This window comes from Cricetulus griseus, chromosome 5, assembly GCF_003668045.3.
Source record: "Cricetulus griseus strain 17A/GY chromosome 5, alternate assembly CriGri-PICRH-1.0, whole genome shotgun sequence".
Lineage (NCBI taxonomy): Eukaryota > Metazoa > Chordata > Mammalia > Rodentia > Cricetidae > Cricetulus > Cricetulus griseus.
The window spans coordinates 149,403,612-149,418,509 of NC_048598.1; the positions used below are offsets into that span (position 1 = coordinate 149,403,612).

At 39.3% G+C, this 14,898-nt stretch overlaps 1 protein-coding gene across 1 annotated transcript in view; it reads right to left on the reverse strand.

Annotated features, from left to right (window-relative positions):
- The window catches only part of Akap6 (A-kinase anchoring protein 6), a 348,238-nt gene that overhangs the window by 249,907 nt on the left and 83,433 nt on the right, over positions 1 to 14,898 (reverse strand). Inside the window, exon 2 of the mRNA XM_035445579.1 lies at positions 3,139 to 3,390. Within this exon, the coding sequence (XP_035301470.1) occupies positions 3,139 to 3,390 (252 nt within the window). The remainder of the gene's footprint in view (positions 1 to 3,138; positions 3,391 to 14,898) is intronic.

The window sequence follows — 14,898 nt, forward strand, 5'->3', positions numbered from 1 at the left end:
GAGAAAGGATCATTAAGCTAGAAATCAGATGAAAACGGATTTGGTTTAATTCGGTTTAATTATTCCTAGGCTTGTGTACTTAAGTAGCCACTTAAACTTTTCTTCAGTTCCATTTTCTTATCTATAAAGTAAAACTATTTACCCCTTGCCTTCCTTGCTAAATGGAACAAATAATCTAATCAAGTGTCTGTCCCAGAATCTAGAATACATTTTGGTGTGGTTCATTATATAGTTTGAGCTTTGCTTCACAGGGTTTTGTATGCATTTGTTTTGTTGCTTGGTTTGTTTTATTTTAGCCATATACCTGCCATTTTGTTTATTATATATGGTCTTCTCAGTATTCAAATAAATAATAAAACTCATTTATTTTGTGTTGTCAAGGAGAGAGAAACAATTAGAACTCGCCACTTTCTCATGTTTCAAACTCACTCTTCCATGTGGCTCTGAAATTCAAATGAACTCTGAAAACCAATTCCCTTCTCTAGATGGGCATCTGCTGTTCTTGTTTATCAGTGTTTCCTTTTATTGTGTATAGTTTTACAATTTCATTTTCATCCTACAAACCTCCCACCACTGAATGCATTCTGAGAAAGTTATCTGAACTCCCAGCCATTTTCCCAGTTCAATTGTGCTGGTAAAAGCAAACACATCTCTCAACTCTCTGAAGTCATACTAGAGCCACGAACAAACAGGATCAGAAAGGGTTCCCGAAGGGTGAGAGCAGGCAGAACCTGATCCACAGTAGACACCCACAAAGCAGTGCCAGAAAGCCCACTGTTCCTCTACACTTCACACGGAGTATTTCTGTCTCTCTGCAGTTATTCTAATATTGGCCTCAAAAATTAAAATGTATCAAATTGCTTCAAATGAAATTAAGAAACATGTTTTTAGTTTTTCTTGTAAGAATCACGATGGATACTACATGATGTAAACTTACAGCATTGTTAGGAAAACGTTAGCTATTATCAACTAGCTCATTGGCTTTTCCTCCTTGTGTGTGTGTTTCCATTTCATGAATGTTATAAGATTAAATACAAAATATAATCCATAAAATGATAGGAATAAATCCCAGAGCACTGCTGAGTCTTCAAATTCCTGTAACAAAAATCTGGTGATCAACTAACTCATACTTAATAAATCAACATATGTAATGAATTTCTTTGAATCAATTTTCATGTCCCTTCCAGCAGTAGACAGAGGAGGATCTGAAGAAAGATATCTTTAGAATGTTGGCAAGTATCCCTCATCCCTTGTTTCCATCAGCACGGATGCTCAGAGGTGGTCGATTTATAGGAAAGATGGTGTCAGCTGGAGCCTGTAGTCTCTCACAACCAGAAGGGTCACACCTGAGAGCCTCTAGGCTTGGGAAAGGATGACATCTGAAAGCCGCCAACACAACCCCCACTTTCACCCCACAGTTCCAACCACAACAGCAAGGGGCACTAACTGCAAGTGGAGGCTGGCAGACTTAGAGGAGAACAAAGCAGATTTGGATGCCAACAGACTTCTAAGCTGGTATGGATTTTCTACAATGGCAACTTTATTTTGAATAAGCAAAATTAGCAGGAGTACATCATGTGTAAAATTAGTGCAGGTTGGTTTCACGATGTTGAGAATTCAACAGCCACTGAAACAGTATAGTGAATTCTACAACACTTGTTACAAAGCTCTCACAAAAGCTTTATAAACTTGTGGAATGTTTTCCCAAAAAGTAATAACAAAGTACTAAACTAATTATCGAGAGCCACAGAACTATAAAGACAAACACTACATGTCAGCCCATGGTTTGCACATCTACATTTGCATCTATAGCTACACAAATACTCCTTGAATACATGTATTTGAGACTGGTTGAGACCATTAAAATCAGGTGCACATTGTTTGGGATTTTGTTGTTGCTATGGTTCCATCTCAGCAATGGGAACTAAATTTAGAGCCTTGGGCACAGTAGATAAGCACCCACCACTGACTGCTGCCAGCCTGTGTCCACTCTGTTTGTCAAGAATAACAATGCACTGTTTGAAGGGCTCACAAAAACAAACAAAACACACACACACACACACACACACACACACACACACACATATACACACACACACAAATTAAGTGAGCTGATTGTATAGCATTCTAATAGCCCCTGTTTGATTTGCTATATCCAGATTGGTTTTCTACAGCAGGAAGCTAACTATGAACGCTCCCTCAACAAACAATATTTTTGTTCTCAAACTAAAATCCAATTCTCTTACTATGGCTCTAAAAGCTTATGTTTACAATCTGACCTCTGCCTTTTCGGTTGGACTCTACAAACCCTGCTTTCAGTCCCCCAGCTTTGTCTTAGTCTCATCTCTTTTACTTCTGGTTTTGGCCCTGCCAACCCCTCTGTCTTGGACATTTCCTGTCTATTTACCTGTCTAGTCCTGCCTCCCCTCCAGGGCACAGGTTAAACTCACTTCTGGAAACCTTTCTTTGTAAATCAGATGCTTCTTTCTTATATGCCATCCTACTTCGTCTTATAGACTTATCACAGTTTGACCTTAGCATTTGCTCATTTCTCTCCATCCCCTACTAGATTCAAATCTCCTCAGAAATGGTTTATTTGGGGAGCATAATTTATGGATATGGATGTTTTGCCCAGGTGGGCGTCTTATATACTGTATGCATGCCTGGTACCTACTGGCACCAGAAGAGAGTGTCAGGTCACAAGGAACTGGGGTTACACATAGTTGTGAGCTGCCATGAGAGGGTTGAAAATTGAACCTTCCTCTGGAAGAGCAACCAGTACTCTTAACTGCTGAGTCATTTTCCCAGCCCCTAGAGATACTGTTTTGATCATATTCTTAGTATCTAGTACATGAACGTAGTAAGTGTTAAACAAATACATATTAAATAATTAAAGAGGAGGCAGGAAGTCAGAAAGTGCTAACACATCTATGGATGACATCTGCACAAACTATTTTGTATGTCAAAAGCCTCCTTCGTACTATAAGTGCCTTAGCTTCTACTCACTCTACCCAGACCCCAGTTAAAGACCTGCTTACCTATTTATCTATAAAAACCCCATCCTTACTTCTCTAAACTGAAAATATTTTCAAATGGAAACACCTGACAAAGCGTCACCTGCTGCCAAAGGCCACTTACCTCCTTTGTCTCTTCGGAGAACGCTTGCAGAATGTCAGTCTGCCTGGTATAGTTTCCATTGGCGTCCTGCAGACCTTGCAGGATGCGTTCTCGGAGAACCAGTACGGATACCCGGAGCTGGTGCCAGAGCAGCTGTACTGCGTGGATGTCTACAATGACATTGACCGAATAGGACAGCAGCTTTAGGGAGAACTCCGTCTCAAGGAGGGCATGGATCTGCTCAACATGGTCAGAAATATCTTCACAAATGTCCTGCAGCAAAGAAAAGTAAGAGTATGAAGGCAACTTAATTTATCCTGAGGAGGAGGGGTTACAAAAGGTCACTCACCAAATACAAGGGCCAGCTACCACAGCATGTCTTAGACATCTGGCCTCCTTGTTCAAATTCTATTACACAGTTGTAGACATATTCCTCTATACTGGCCCTTCTACATAAGATATTCAAATGGTGGTTCAGCTGAGAGGTTAGTCCTGGAATTCTCTGTACCCTTTTTACTCTTTGGGGTTAGAGAAGGACCAGCAGCTGCTCTATCTGACACTGGTGAGCTATACTGAGCACACAATATTTCAGAATAGATGTGTCAGTCCGATGTCTAGGAACAGAGAAAGTCTAGAATGTGTTTCATAGGAATCCCAAGCCATTCTAAATTAGCCATGGAATTTTCAGTGTAAGGGGCAATGGTCGATCTCCAAAGCATGCCATGATTTAATACTTAAAGTCACAGTGAAAATCTAAACTTCCTACCCTCACTTGGCAAGTGAAATTACTGTTGAGATGCAAAGATAAAAAAGAACCAAAAATCTTAAACAAAAACATCCACTAACTCAAATTTCAATCACCTTCATACACTATTGCATAGGCAGATTTCATATCTAATATGACAGATGATCATAAGTTGTCCAGTGTCTTTTGCTGTCAGAAGACAGATCCATGAAGTGAGGCCCATGAACGATCGTTTATTGGTCAGTGTAAGGGGCTATTAAGAATCAAAATAATAAATACATGACATACAAGTACAAGTCTGTCAGTTTTGTTGTATCATTGATTTTTTTTTTTAAACTGGGGGTCTTAGTTAAGGCAAAATTTGCAGAGAAGCGTTTGAGTTCTGAGCTCTGCTTTCAGTGTCAAAACAATCTTTCTATGCCAGGAAGATAACCTTCTGATTTCACTTCAGTTGGATTTTTTAAAAGGACTTAAACTATATTACATTGACAGATACATCTGGTTCACGTTTTCCTCACTTCATACCAACCATACCGTCATCTTAAGTAATACTCACTTTCACTCTGATGAGACCCAGACCCCCCATATTCTGGAACATGTCGGCCTCCAGCCATATCCCACTGACACATTTCTCAGCCACAGCTCTGTTCTGGACCCTGTCATCACTCCATCTGGGTAACAGTATCAGTAGGTCTCTCATACCACCAAACTCCTCTTTTTCTAGTTTGGTTATTCCCAAACTTCAGATATCACCTCCTACGGGTCCAGCCCCCCCCCCCCATACACACACAGCATCTGTGGCTAACATTCTAGTCACTTTCTTGACAGTCTTTCCAACTTCTTGTACTCCTGACTTTTATTTATTAACCTCACTCTGTCTCTTTGAGCCTTCAGATGCAGAACACTTCAAATATCTGGAAGAGGAAATGGCTTTGTTACCAGCCTAGACAACAAAATTACTGATAGCTCATTGTCCTCTCAAGTCCAGCTGCTTATATATGCAAAGTTAAACATATTCCAATGAGCACATGCTTGTCCATGCCTACCACCCCGTTATATCACCTGCTGAGAGAAACACCAAGCCAGCTAGACCAGGCAGTGTGTTGACACATTAGAGGACTTTGGTCTCATTATAATTTCATTATAAGCATATAAAACACATCCATCATGTTGATATCAGGCTGTGCCCTGCTCTGTTACTCCATAATGTGTAAAACAGTGTTTTTAGGCTGTGCTTTGCCCTAGGTGACCACAATTTGCTATCAACATTAGGCTCCATTTTGAGTGAAAAATGCAGGCTGACTCTTCACCTTGTGCACAAAGACACTACCATCCGTTCAGCATATACCACAAAGCACAGACCAACAAAGAAGATACCAACTATAAACTTACCACACTATACTGGGACTGGAAGAATACATGGGTGCATTAAAAACATACCCGATTTTAAAAACAAAAACAGACCAAGGAAGGATGCAACATCCTTCCATGGACTCCCTAACGAGAAGGTCACTGCTATGGCCTCCACCAACCTGCCATCTGACTTCTCACTGTTCGCATGACAGGACCAACAGATAGAGAACTCCTGTGTACCTGGGGCTTCAGTTTACCACAGTCCCTACTGCTGATGACCAATTCAAATTTTGCCACTGTCAGCCCACCTGTTTGTTCATTTCACAGCCTGGCCTCCTTGGCATCTGTATCTCACTTTTGGGACTTGAATCAATCCCGAGTTAGCCTGGCTTACCTTTGTAGTGACATCTAAAACCTCCATATCTGCCTGCACAGTAACAATCTTTGCATCTCTCCATCAGCTCTGCCTCCTTCCTCTGAAGGCCATGGACTCTGATGTTGCCTCTTTAACCCTTTTGTAGCCATTCTGTAACCTACATGTAGATAAAATTACTATGTCATGTACAACATGTGGCCAAAAGGTGAGTGTTTGTAATTAAGGTTGTGATAAAAGAATCTGTGTTTGCCAGTTGCCAGTTGTCAAAGAAAAGGGCAAATTTCAGCCAATGAAACTGGTATATCCAGTTTACTACTATCCAATGAATTCTGACATACAGAAACACACAAACATGTCTCTCTACGCCTTCTGATGCAGTGTACTCATGACACACCAGCACTGTGACAGATCTGGCCAAGTCCAAAGAGGTCTTCTCCCTTCATGACAGCACTGATGACAACATGCAAATCAGACCTCATAACTCTCCTCTGGAAAACTCTAAAGCCCACACTTGCTCCAGGGTAAAGGGTTCCAAACCACTATCTCCCCTTTCAAAGCATTGGTCAGGGGATAGCTTCCTGGCATTCTCAATATGCTTGGTTATTTGCCAATAGCATAGAGTAGGAAAAAGAATCTCCAGACTCATTCAGCAATAGCTTGATTAATCTTTATGCCACTTGCTCAGAATAGACTAAAAGGAATTTCTCACCCATCCCCAGCACCCAGCACAATAGGTTATATATAGCCATGGTGCCACATGCCAAAACCATGCCACCCTTTCCTCTGACACATGATTTGACTCCTTCATAGTGAATGGAGGAATGTAGTCAATCAGGTGATGGGTCAAAATTCCCAGGCAACTATCCAGGAGAAACTATCCTTAAAGGACACCGAGGGTTCACTGGTACCAATCAACCATCCTCCTGCATATCTAGAAAAGGAAAAGTATGTTGGTACAGTCCCCAAAGAAACTGATGAACTCTGAAGGAGAAAAAAAATCAACCTCCCCACAAGTGCCCACCTCCCTCTGATGAATATTCTGGCCATGTGCATGTGCAACCCTTGTTAAAATTTTAAAGCTAAATAACGCATAGCATGATGCAACTTCCTGGAATCTATAAATTATTTCATGCCTTCTACTCTGTTACCAATTGCTTATCCTGTTCAAAACCATATGAACACATAGACTGTAGAATAAAAGGTGTGTGTGTGTGTGTGTGTGTGTGTGTGTGTGTGTGTGTGTGTAGGTTGGTTGGTGTGTGCATGCTCAAACACATGCATGCACATGTGCATGAGACTTGTGCATGTATGTGTGTGTGTACCCACTTCCCCAAACATGGACTTTGCTTTGAACACCTGATAAAAGATTTGATTAGACAAAAATAACTAAGTCACTCTGAACAATCTGCTTTCTAATGATAAAAATATACTTTCCTCTGTTGCTATACATAAATATTAAACAACTATTTACAGAATAATTAGTTCAGAGACCTAATACTTAACAATTGCTAGTTTGCTGAACATTTATATGAAAGAATCTGAAGATTCTGGATAACCTGCTAATTTAATGCAATTTAATCTAGGGATTAAAGACTTTAAAAAATAATTAGTTGAATGATTGCTTCCCAGCAGGAACTGCCTAGAATTTGAAAGTTCCAGTAGATCTGACCCTGACTGGGTGGAGGCCCTGCAGGTTATTTCACTAGCCAGGTAAATTGGAAGAATGGGGTGGGATGCTGAGCCAGCCTAACTGATCCATGTAGGAAATGATTCTTGTCAAGATTCAGCTGCACCTGTGACTTGAGCAGATGGCAACAAGAAACTGCTCTCATGACTAACCCTCTTGGTAGATACACATTTACTACCCAGAGGAAACTAAATAATAAATAAGAAAATCATTTTTAGGAAGATAAATAATCCGTTCATGATCAAATTTTTATCTATCTATCATCTATCAATCTATTGTCTATCATTTATCTATTATCTTGCTATCTATAATCTATCACCTATCTATCATCCACCCATCCATCTTAATAACATATACACACAATATTTTTATCTGCCACTGAAAGTACTAACGGGAGACACAATATTTCAGTCTACAAGTAGAATTTTTAAGCACTTAGATTGATGATGATTGATTAAGCAGATAAAGTAGCTAAAATTTATAGGGAATTATAATAACCCAACAGATATTGTTTAATTTCAAGTTATATTCATTTTAATAGAGCAAAGAGTACTGGTGGGCAGAAATCTGAATCTGGAAGGGGCTAGGTCAGAAGATAGGTGAAGATACTAAAGAAAATATCAGCAACAGAGTAGACATAGATCCCATTCCATCACCTGTGAAAGAGATGCAAAGTATACCAGTCATCCTTCAGTAGGGAAGGCTAATTTGGCAACATCCTTCATGGTCATAGTCTGAATTATCCCATGTTTCCGGCTTGCATCTGATTCTTACTCGGATTCCTGCTGGTTTCAGCCTTTTCTCTGATGTAGACCTTTTTATCTAACTTCCAGATTCCTCTCCTATATTTCCAAGGATTTCTCACCTGGAAATGATGGGACCTTAGAATTAATGGTCACCAGGAATGATGGGACATTGGAATGAATGGTCACCAGGAATGATGGGAATATTGAAAGATTTACCAATGAACTCAGTCTCACGACTTCAGATTCAGACATTGCCTTTAGAGCAACTCCCATCCCTTGTTAGCCATGTCTGGGAACAGAGAGGACTTTGGGATTGTAAAAGGCAGAAAAGAGAGAACTCATCGAAGTTATCAAGACAAACTCCACTAACCTTTAGACATTTGCCTAGACTGTTACCATGCACCATTATCATGTATGTAGGGATAAATGAAAGTTACTACATCTAACTTCCTATGATATTATTTAACAACAGGACACAATTTCATACAAATCTTAATGACTTTATCACCAACAGAATGCAGCTAACTTTATTCCCAGAAGATTTATTTCTGTCTGTGAATGCTCTTCTTAACCAGGCGATAGATCCTATGGTTCTCTTTACACCAATTACTACGTGATTGAAAACATTATGACTCTTGCTTTAACAGACTGACAATTAAAAAACTAATTCTAGCAGACAAAACAATTCAGGTTTATTTTTTAATATTACCATTTGCTTTCTGTGTTCAAAATCTCCCATGATTCTATATGGATTTCATTCATTTATACCTTCCCCTCTGAGAAAAGTTGTTGTGAAGCAAGTTCCTTCAAATGATTAGATTAACAGATGGCTCTAAAAATAACAAACTGGGGATAGTTTAAAAATATCCTTTGAACAACAATGTTTTAAAAGGATACTCAAAATGTCCCCAGTTCAACCCATAATTATTAGAGATAGTTCAAAAGTTTCAGGACTATGAACTAAGAAAGTAAATTCTGCTATCTAATCAACTGAAAATAGTAAAAGTTCATCATTGCAATAAAATGAACATAGAAGTTTGTTTTGGTTCACACAGTTCTTGGCAAAAAACAAAAAGCATAGCACTTGAGGTCACAACATTGCACATCAGCAGCAACTTCATGTAGTAATTTAGACAGAGTTCCTACACTATTTTCTGTAGAGAGTAAAAGAAAAATATGGTCATCTCAAAAATGAATGAAAGCATATCTTCAAACTTATTGATACATACGGTATTTTCCCTCATAAGGAGTTGTGCTAGGGGAAAGTGACAGCCTCACTGTCTTGTTTAATCTGCCCACCACACAGCAATCCCTGTGACATTCAGAATCACCATAGGACAAAAGACACAGATGACATTATGTTTATGTTGCTCACTGCTCACTTACTCAATCTTCCAGACAGCAAACAAATTCTTTCCAAACCACGAAGTAAATTGCTTCCTTTTTCCTCCAGTAAACACTCTTTTCTAGTGTCTACTTTGTTCTTTGTCATTGAGAACAGTTATAATGTATGGCAATAGGAAGGGTGGTAAAAAGGCAGTTGTGATTAACACGGTAGAAATTTGCATCCAATGGCTATCCTTTTTTACTGGTAAAAATTATGTGAACATGATGACTGCAGTGAGATTGCCCCTGGAAATAATTTTGCTGTTATAATTAGCTCTAACTCACAGGGTTCCATGAGTGGCCTATCTTCCCAGAGGCAGGAAAGATGCCCTATTTGTCTTCGTGTCTATAAAGGGACACCAGCAGGACCCTGCCACACATGTGAACAAGGTCCAAAGGATGTTTGCAGAACTTAATTCAGCTGAAGAAAATATACTTCACAAACCAGAGGGAGTGCCCTCAAAGATAGGTATGAGTTTATTTACTCTCTGAGAATACATCCTCGCTGATCAGCTTTGGGACAATAAACATAACTGACATTGAATCCTCTCTTGTCTTTTAGTGAGAAGAGATGCTGAAAAGGAAGAGGGAGGTCCTACATTCTCTTGAACACTGGCAGCCGTGATGCTGGCGTTCTCTGTGCCACTCGTGGAAAAGCACTAGGCTGGATGTGGTCCTTGTGCCTCAGCTGACTGAAGCTGAAGCAGGAACTGTGTATGAGCCTTCTGCTACAGCTATATAAACAAAGGCCTGTAGCATTGGGAGAGATAACCCAGTGCTAACATCACATAGATTACTTATATGCCGAGCACAGAGAGTGTTGTCATCATTTCTAGGACAATATGAGGTAGGGTTTTCTAACACACCTCAATTTTTTTCTGTTTGTTTATACAAGCATCACCCAACAACAGAGATGTATGCTGAGCATTGTGTCATCAGGCAATTTTATTGGTGTTTTGAGACTAAATATACCATAGTTTCACAGTTTACATGGTTTAATGAAAGTTACAAGTTTCATAGCTTTCTAAACTATCTTCAAAGTCGTAGAGTAGTATCTCCCTTAAAGCAAAACAAAAAGGACTCATGATTAAAATGTGACAAGAACCACATGATAACAATTATCCAGGAAAGGAAAAGTCATCTACTCTTAGAAGGCATACCCCATGTGTAGGAGAAACTGTGTCTAGCCTATCCAAGCTGCAGTTGCCCTGCCCAGGTGCCCAGGCCAACCTGCATGTGCATCAGCTGCAGGCACTTTCTCCCTGAGCCAAGCCTGTCTCTATATTAAGAGACTGACCCAGAGACACCAATGAGGAAAGGACAATGCAGCAGAGTCAGCTGCCTGAGGCAATGGGACCTTGGGAAAGGGTATAAAGTCAGGCCTAACTTCCTTAATAAACAAGTCTTCAGCACGCTCTGCTGGTCACTGACTCCCAGTGCCTGAGTCGTTGGTGCTGCTTCTTCTCACCCTCTCCCCTAAGGGGTGTCCCAGCAGGGTAACCTGCAACACCCATTCAGCTTCCTGCCTCAGTAGCTACTTCTAGCCTTCATAGACATCATAGAATAAGCAAAGGACAAAAGCCAGTGAGAGTAGTAATCAACACATGCCAAGGAAGTGGCACTCTAGTTGTGAGTGTCCCAGGTGAGGTTCTCTTTCATTCTTACCAATCTTTAGCCATGGGATGTGATTACTGACTAAGTTAGGGTTATCCAATGACGAACATGGGTCTTCTCTGTAAGGAACATACTGTAAAAGTCCCTTCAACAGCTCACACGACTGGAGTTGAGCAAAGTGCATATTTGATTGGTTTGTGCAGTGATCTGTATGATCTGTAAGTCCTTCCTGTCTATTTCTGTGAGTTCTGTCTATCTTAGGAGACTCCTGTAGGACAAGCGTGTGTATGTCTCTGCTGCTTTATAGCACACAGTATACCACATACACACACATATTTTGTTATCCCTGGTGATTTGGAATGGGGGAAAATATGGGTGGGGGACTTTATTTGGAGAAGATAGGAATGATACAAATGGAGGGAGATGGAAAATAAAATAGCTGTAAGCCAGTCTGAGAAAGCCATTAGGATTATCTTATTAAATATTTACCTGAATTACATACAAAGCATATAAGTCTCCCCAAGAGCCATACACTAACAAAAACTCCTACATGAGATATGAGGAAACCCCTTCCAAGTTATTGGTCAGGGAAGTCCAAGCAACTCCCAAAATAATATAGTCTATAGCTGTTGCTCTTGGTTGCCTCCTAGAGACTAAATGTAAGTCCCTGTTGCTGAAGATCCCAGGCACTTTGGACACAAAACAGTGGACGTTAGGGGATCTCTCAAGTTCTAATGCTTTGTTTATCTTATTTGTATGTTCTTCCTATACTAGCTTGAGCTTTAATTACTCAGCATCTTTTGGGTGTCTCTGAAAACTCTTATAAAATGACTGTTATTTTATGACAACAGTATATTTCTGGCTATGAGTCAGAAATCTGAAGTGCAGGTTTGAGGGTACTGACAGGACTCTCTCTGCCTCCTTCAGGTGCTCTGCCCTGGGCTCTGGGTAACAGTGTAGACTCAGAACACCAGTCAGATGGGAAGGATCTACAGTTCATTCAGAAAAGGGCCCAAACTGCAATGTAACAGGGTTAGTGCTCCACTTCGGTTGCTTTTCTTTGATTAGCATGGTGGGTCAGAGCCATTACTCCTCCATCCTCCAGTTCTCCCCACTAGCAATACAAAGACACATATTATTTTGAGGCTATGTCTACCTGACTATATCACTCATCCTCACTGTAGTCATTTGACAGTTCCCATTGTCGGAAGGGAACTATTAGTTATTTATGTTTATTTGACTTGGAAATTTTCTATTACCTGTCTTGAAAAGCTCTTAGGAGTCTTTCTAGTTATAAAGATTCTTATTGATGCATTTATAAATGCTATCTCTGGACTTATTCACAAATATTTCTCTCTAAGAGAGAAATTAAAAAGATGAAAATTCCATTTGGGACTTCCTTGCTTACTCATGCTGTAATCTTGGGCAGGCCACCCTCATTTTAGATGTACGTTATATATTTAGACCACTAAGACCATGGCACAGCTTCTAAGGATGTGTCTCTATGTCTTCCTCCTCCACACAGACATCCACAGCAACTGGCTGTGCTGTTGATTTCTATACACCCACGACAACTCTGCTGGGAGCTGATATAATAGATATAGGATTTTAAGAGATTTATCTGAGAGCGTAGGACAGGAAATGAACCCTTGAAGGACCAGAGATCTAAAAGAAGCTAATTTTAGATGTCATGGTTGGGACATTGCAAGTGAGAAAATAGTCATTCTAGACTCTACAGCCAATGTCAATCACCTTTTCATGAGGGACAGTTGAAAAACAAGTCTCAGTTAGCCTTCTGGAAAATTCCCATCATTAGAGATAATTTATTCCTAGGAATTTTCTCTAAGGCATTGGTTCTCAACCCCATGGAATCACATATCAAATATTTACAATACAATTCATAACAGTAGCAAAATTGCAGTTACAAAGTAGCAACAAAATCGTTTTATGGTTGGGGTCACCACAACATGAGGAATTGCATTAAAGGGTCACAGCATTATGTTTATAAACATATATGGTATCAGAGTGTAGACTGATTTTGAAAAGAATTAGCAACTAAAGAACTGAAAGAGAGATGTACTGAACCCCATGCAATACTCATCTGATAAAAAAAAAAAATAGAGACTAGTGGTTCTCAACCTTCCTAATGCTGTGACCCTTTAATACAGTTCCTTATGTTATGGAGACCCCCCTCGATAAAATTATGTACAATATGTCAAAGTACATTTAATGCCATTTAATCCTACAAACTCATGGAAATTGAACAATGCACAATTGCACCATTCCTGGGTCAAGGAAGAAATAAAGAAAGAAATTAAAGACTTCCTCGAATTCAATGAGAATGAAGACACTACGTATCCAAACTTTTGGGACACTTTGAAAGCAGTACTAACAGGAAAGTTCATAGCACTGGGTGCCCACATGAAGAAATTGGAGAATAGTCACACTAGAGAATTAACAGCACAAATGAAAGCTCTAGAACAAAAAGAAGCAAACACACCCAGGAGGAGTAGATGCCAGGAAATAATCAAATTGAAGGCTGAAATCAATAAAGTAGAAACAAAGAAAACAATACAAATAATCAATGAAACAAAGAGTTGGTTCTTCGAGAAAATTAGCAAGATAGATAAACCTTTATCCAAACTAACCAAAAGGCAGAGAGAGAGAGCACGATAATTAACAAAATCAGAAATGAAAAGGGGGACACAACAACAGACACTGAGGAAATCCAGAGAATCTTCAAGTCATACTTTGAAGACCTGTACTCCAAAAAATTTGAAGGAAATGGACAATTTTCTGGATAGATATAACGTACCAAAATTTAATCAAGAATAGATAAGCAACTTAAACAGAGCTATAACCCCTAATGAAATAGAAGCAGTCATCAAAAGTCTTCCAACCAAAAAGAGCCCACAGTCAGATGGTTTCAGTGCATAATTCTACCAGAAATTCAAAGAAGAGCTAATACCAACACACCTCAAATTGTTCCATACAATAGAAGTAGAAGGGTTATTGTTTTATTTTAATAAAATTTAATTTATTTAATAAAATAGTTTTATTTTTACAAGGCTACAAATACCTTGGTACCCAAACCACACAAAGACACAACTAAGAAAGAGAACTATAGACCAATATCCCTCGTGAACATTCATACAAAAATACTCAATAAAAAAACTGGCAAATTGAATCCAAGAACACATCAGAGAAATCATCCACCATGATCAATTGGGCTTTATCCCAGGGATGCAGGGATGGTTCATCATACAAAAATCTATCAATGTAAACCCTCCATATAAACAAACTGAGAAAGAAAAACCACTAGATGCTGAAAAAGCCTTTGACAAAATTCAACACCCGTTCATGTCTTGGAGAGATCAGGGTTAACAGGAACACACCTAAACATAATAAAAACAATTTATCATAAAACAACAGCCAACATCAAACTAAATGGAGAGAAACTCAATGCAATTTCTCTAAAATCAGGAACAAGACAAGGCTGCCCACTCTCTCCATATCTCTTCAATATTGTTCTTGAAGTTCTAGCTAGAGCAATAAGACAACAAAAGGAGATTAAGGGGATACAAATTGGAAAGGAAGAAGTCAAACTTTCAGTATTTGCAGATGATATGATAGTTTACATAAGTGACCAGAAAAACTCTACCAGGGAACTCCTATAGCTGATAAACACCTTCAGCAAAGTGGCAGGATACAAGATTAACTCAAAAAAATCAGTAGCCCTACTATATACAGATGATAAATGGGCTGAGAAAGAAATCAGAGAAACATCACCCTTTACAATGGCCACAAACAACATAAAATATCTGGAGGTAATGCTAACCAAATGAGTGAAAGACCTGTTTAGCAAGAACTTTGA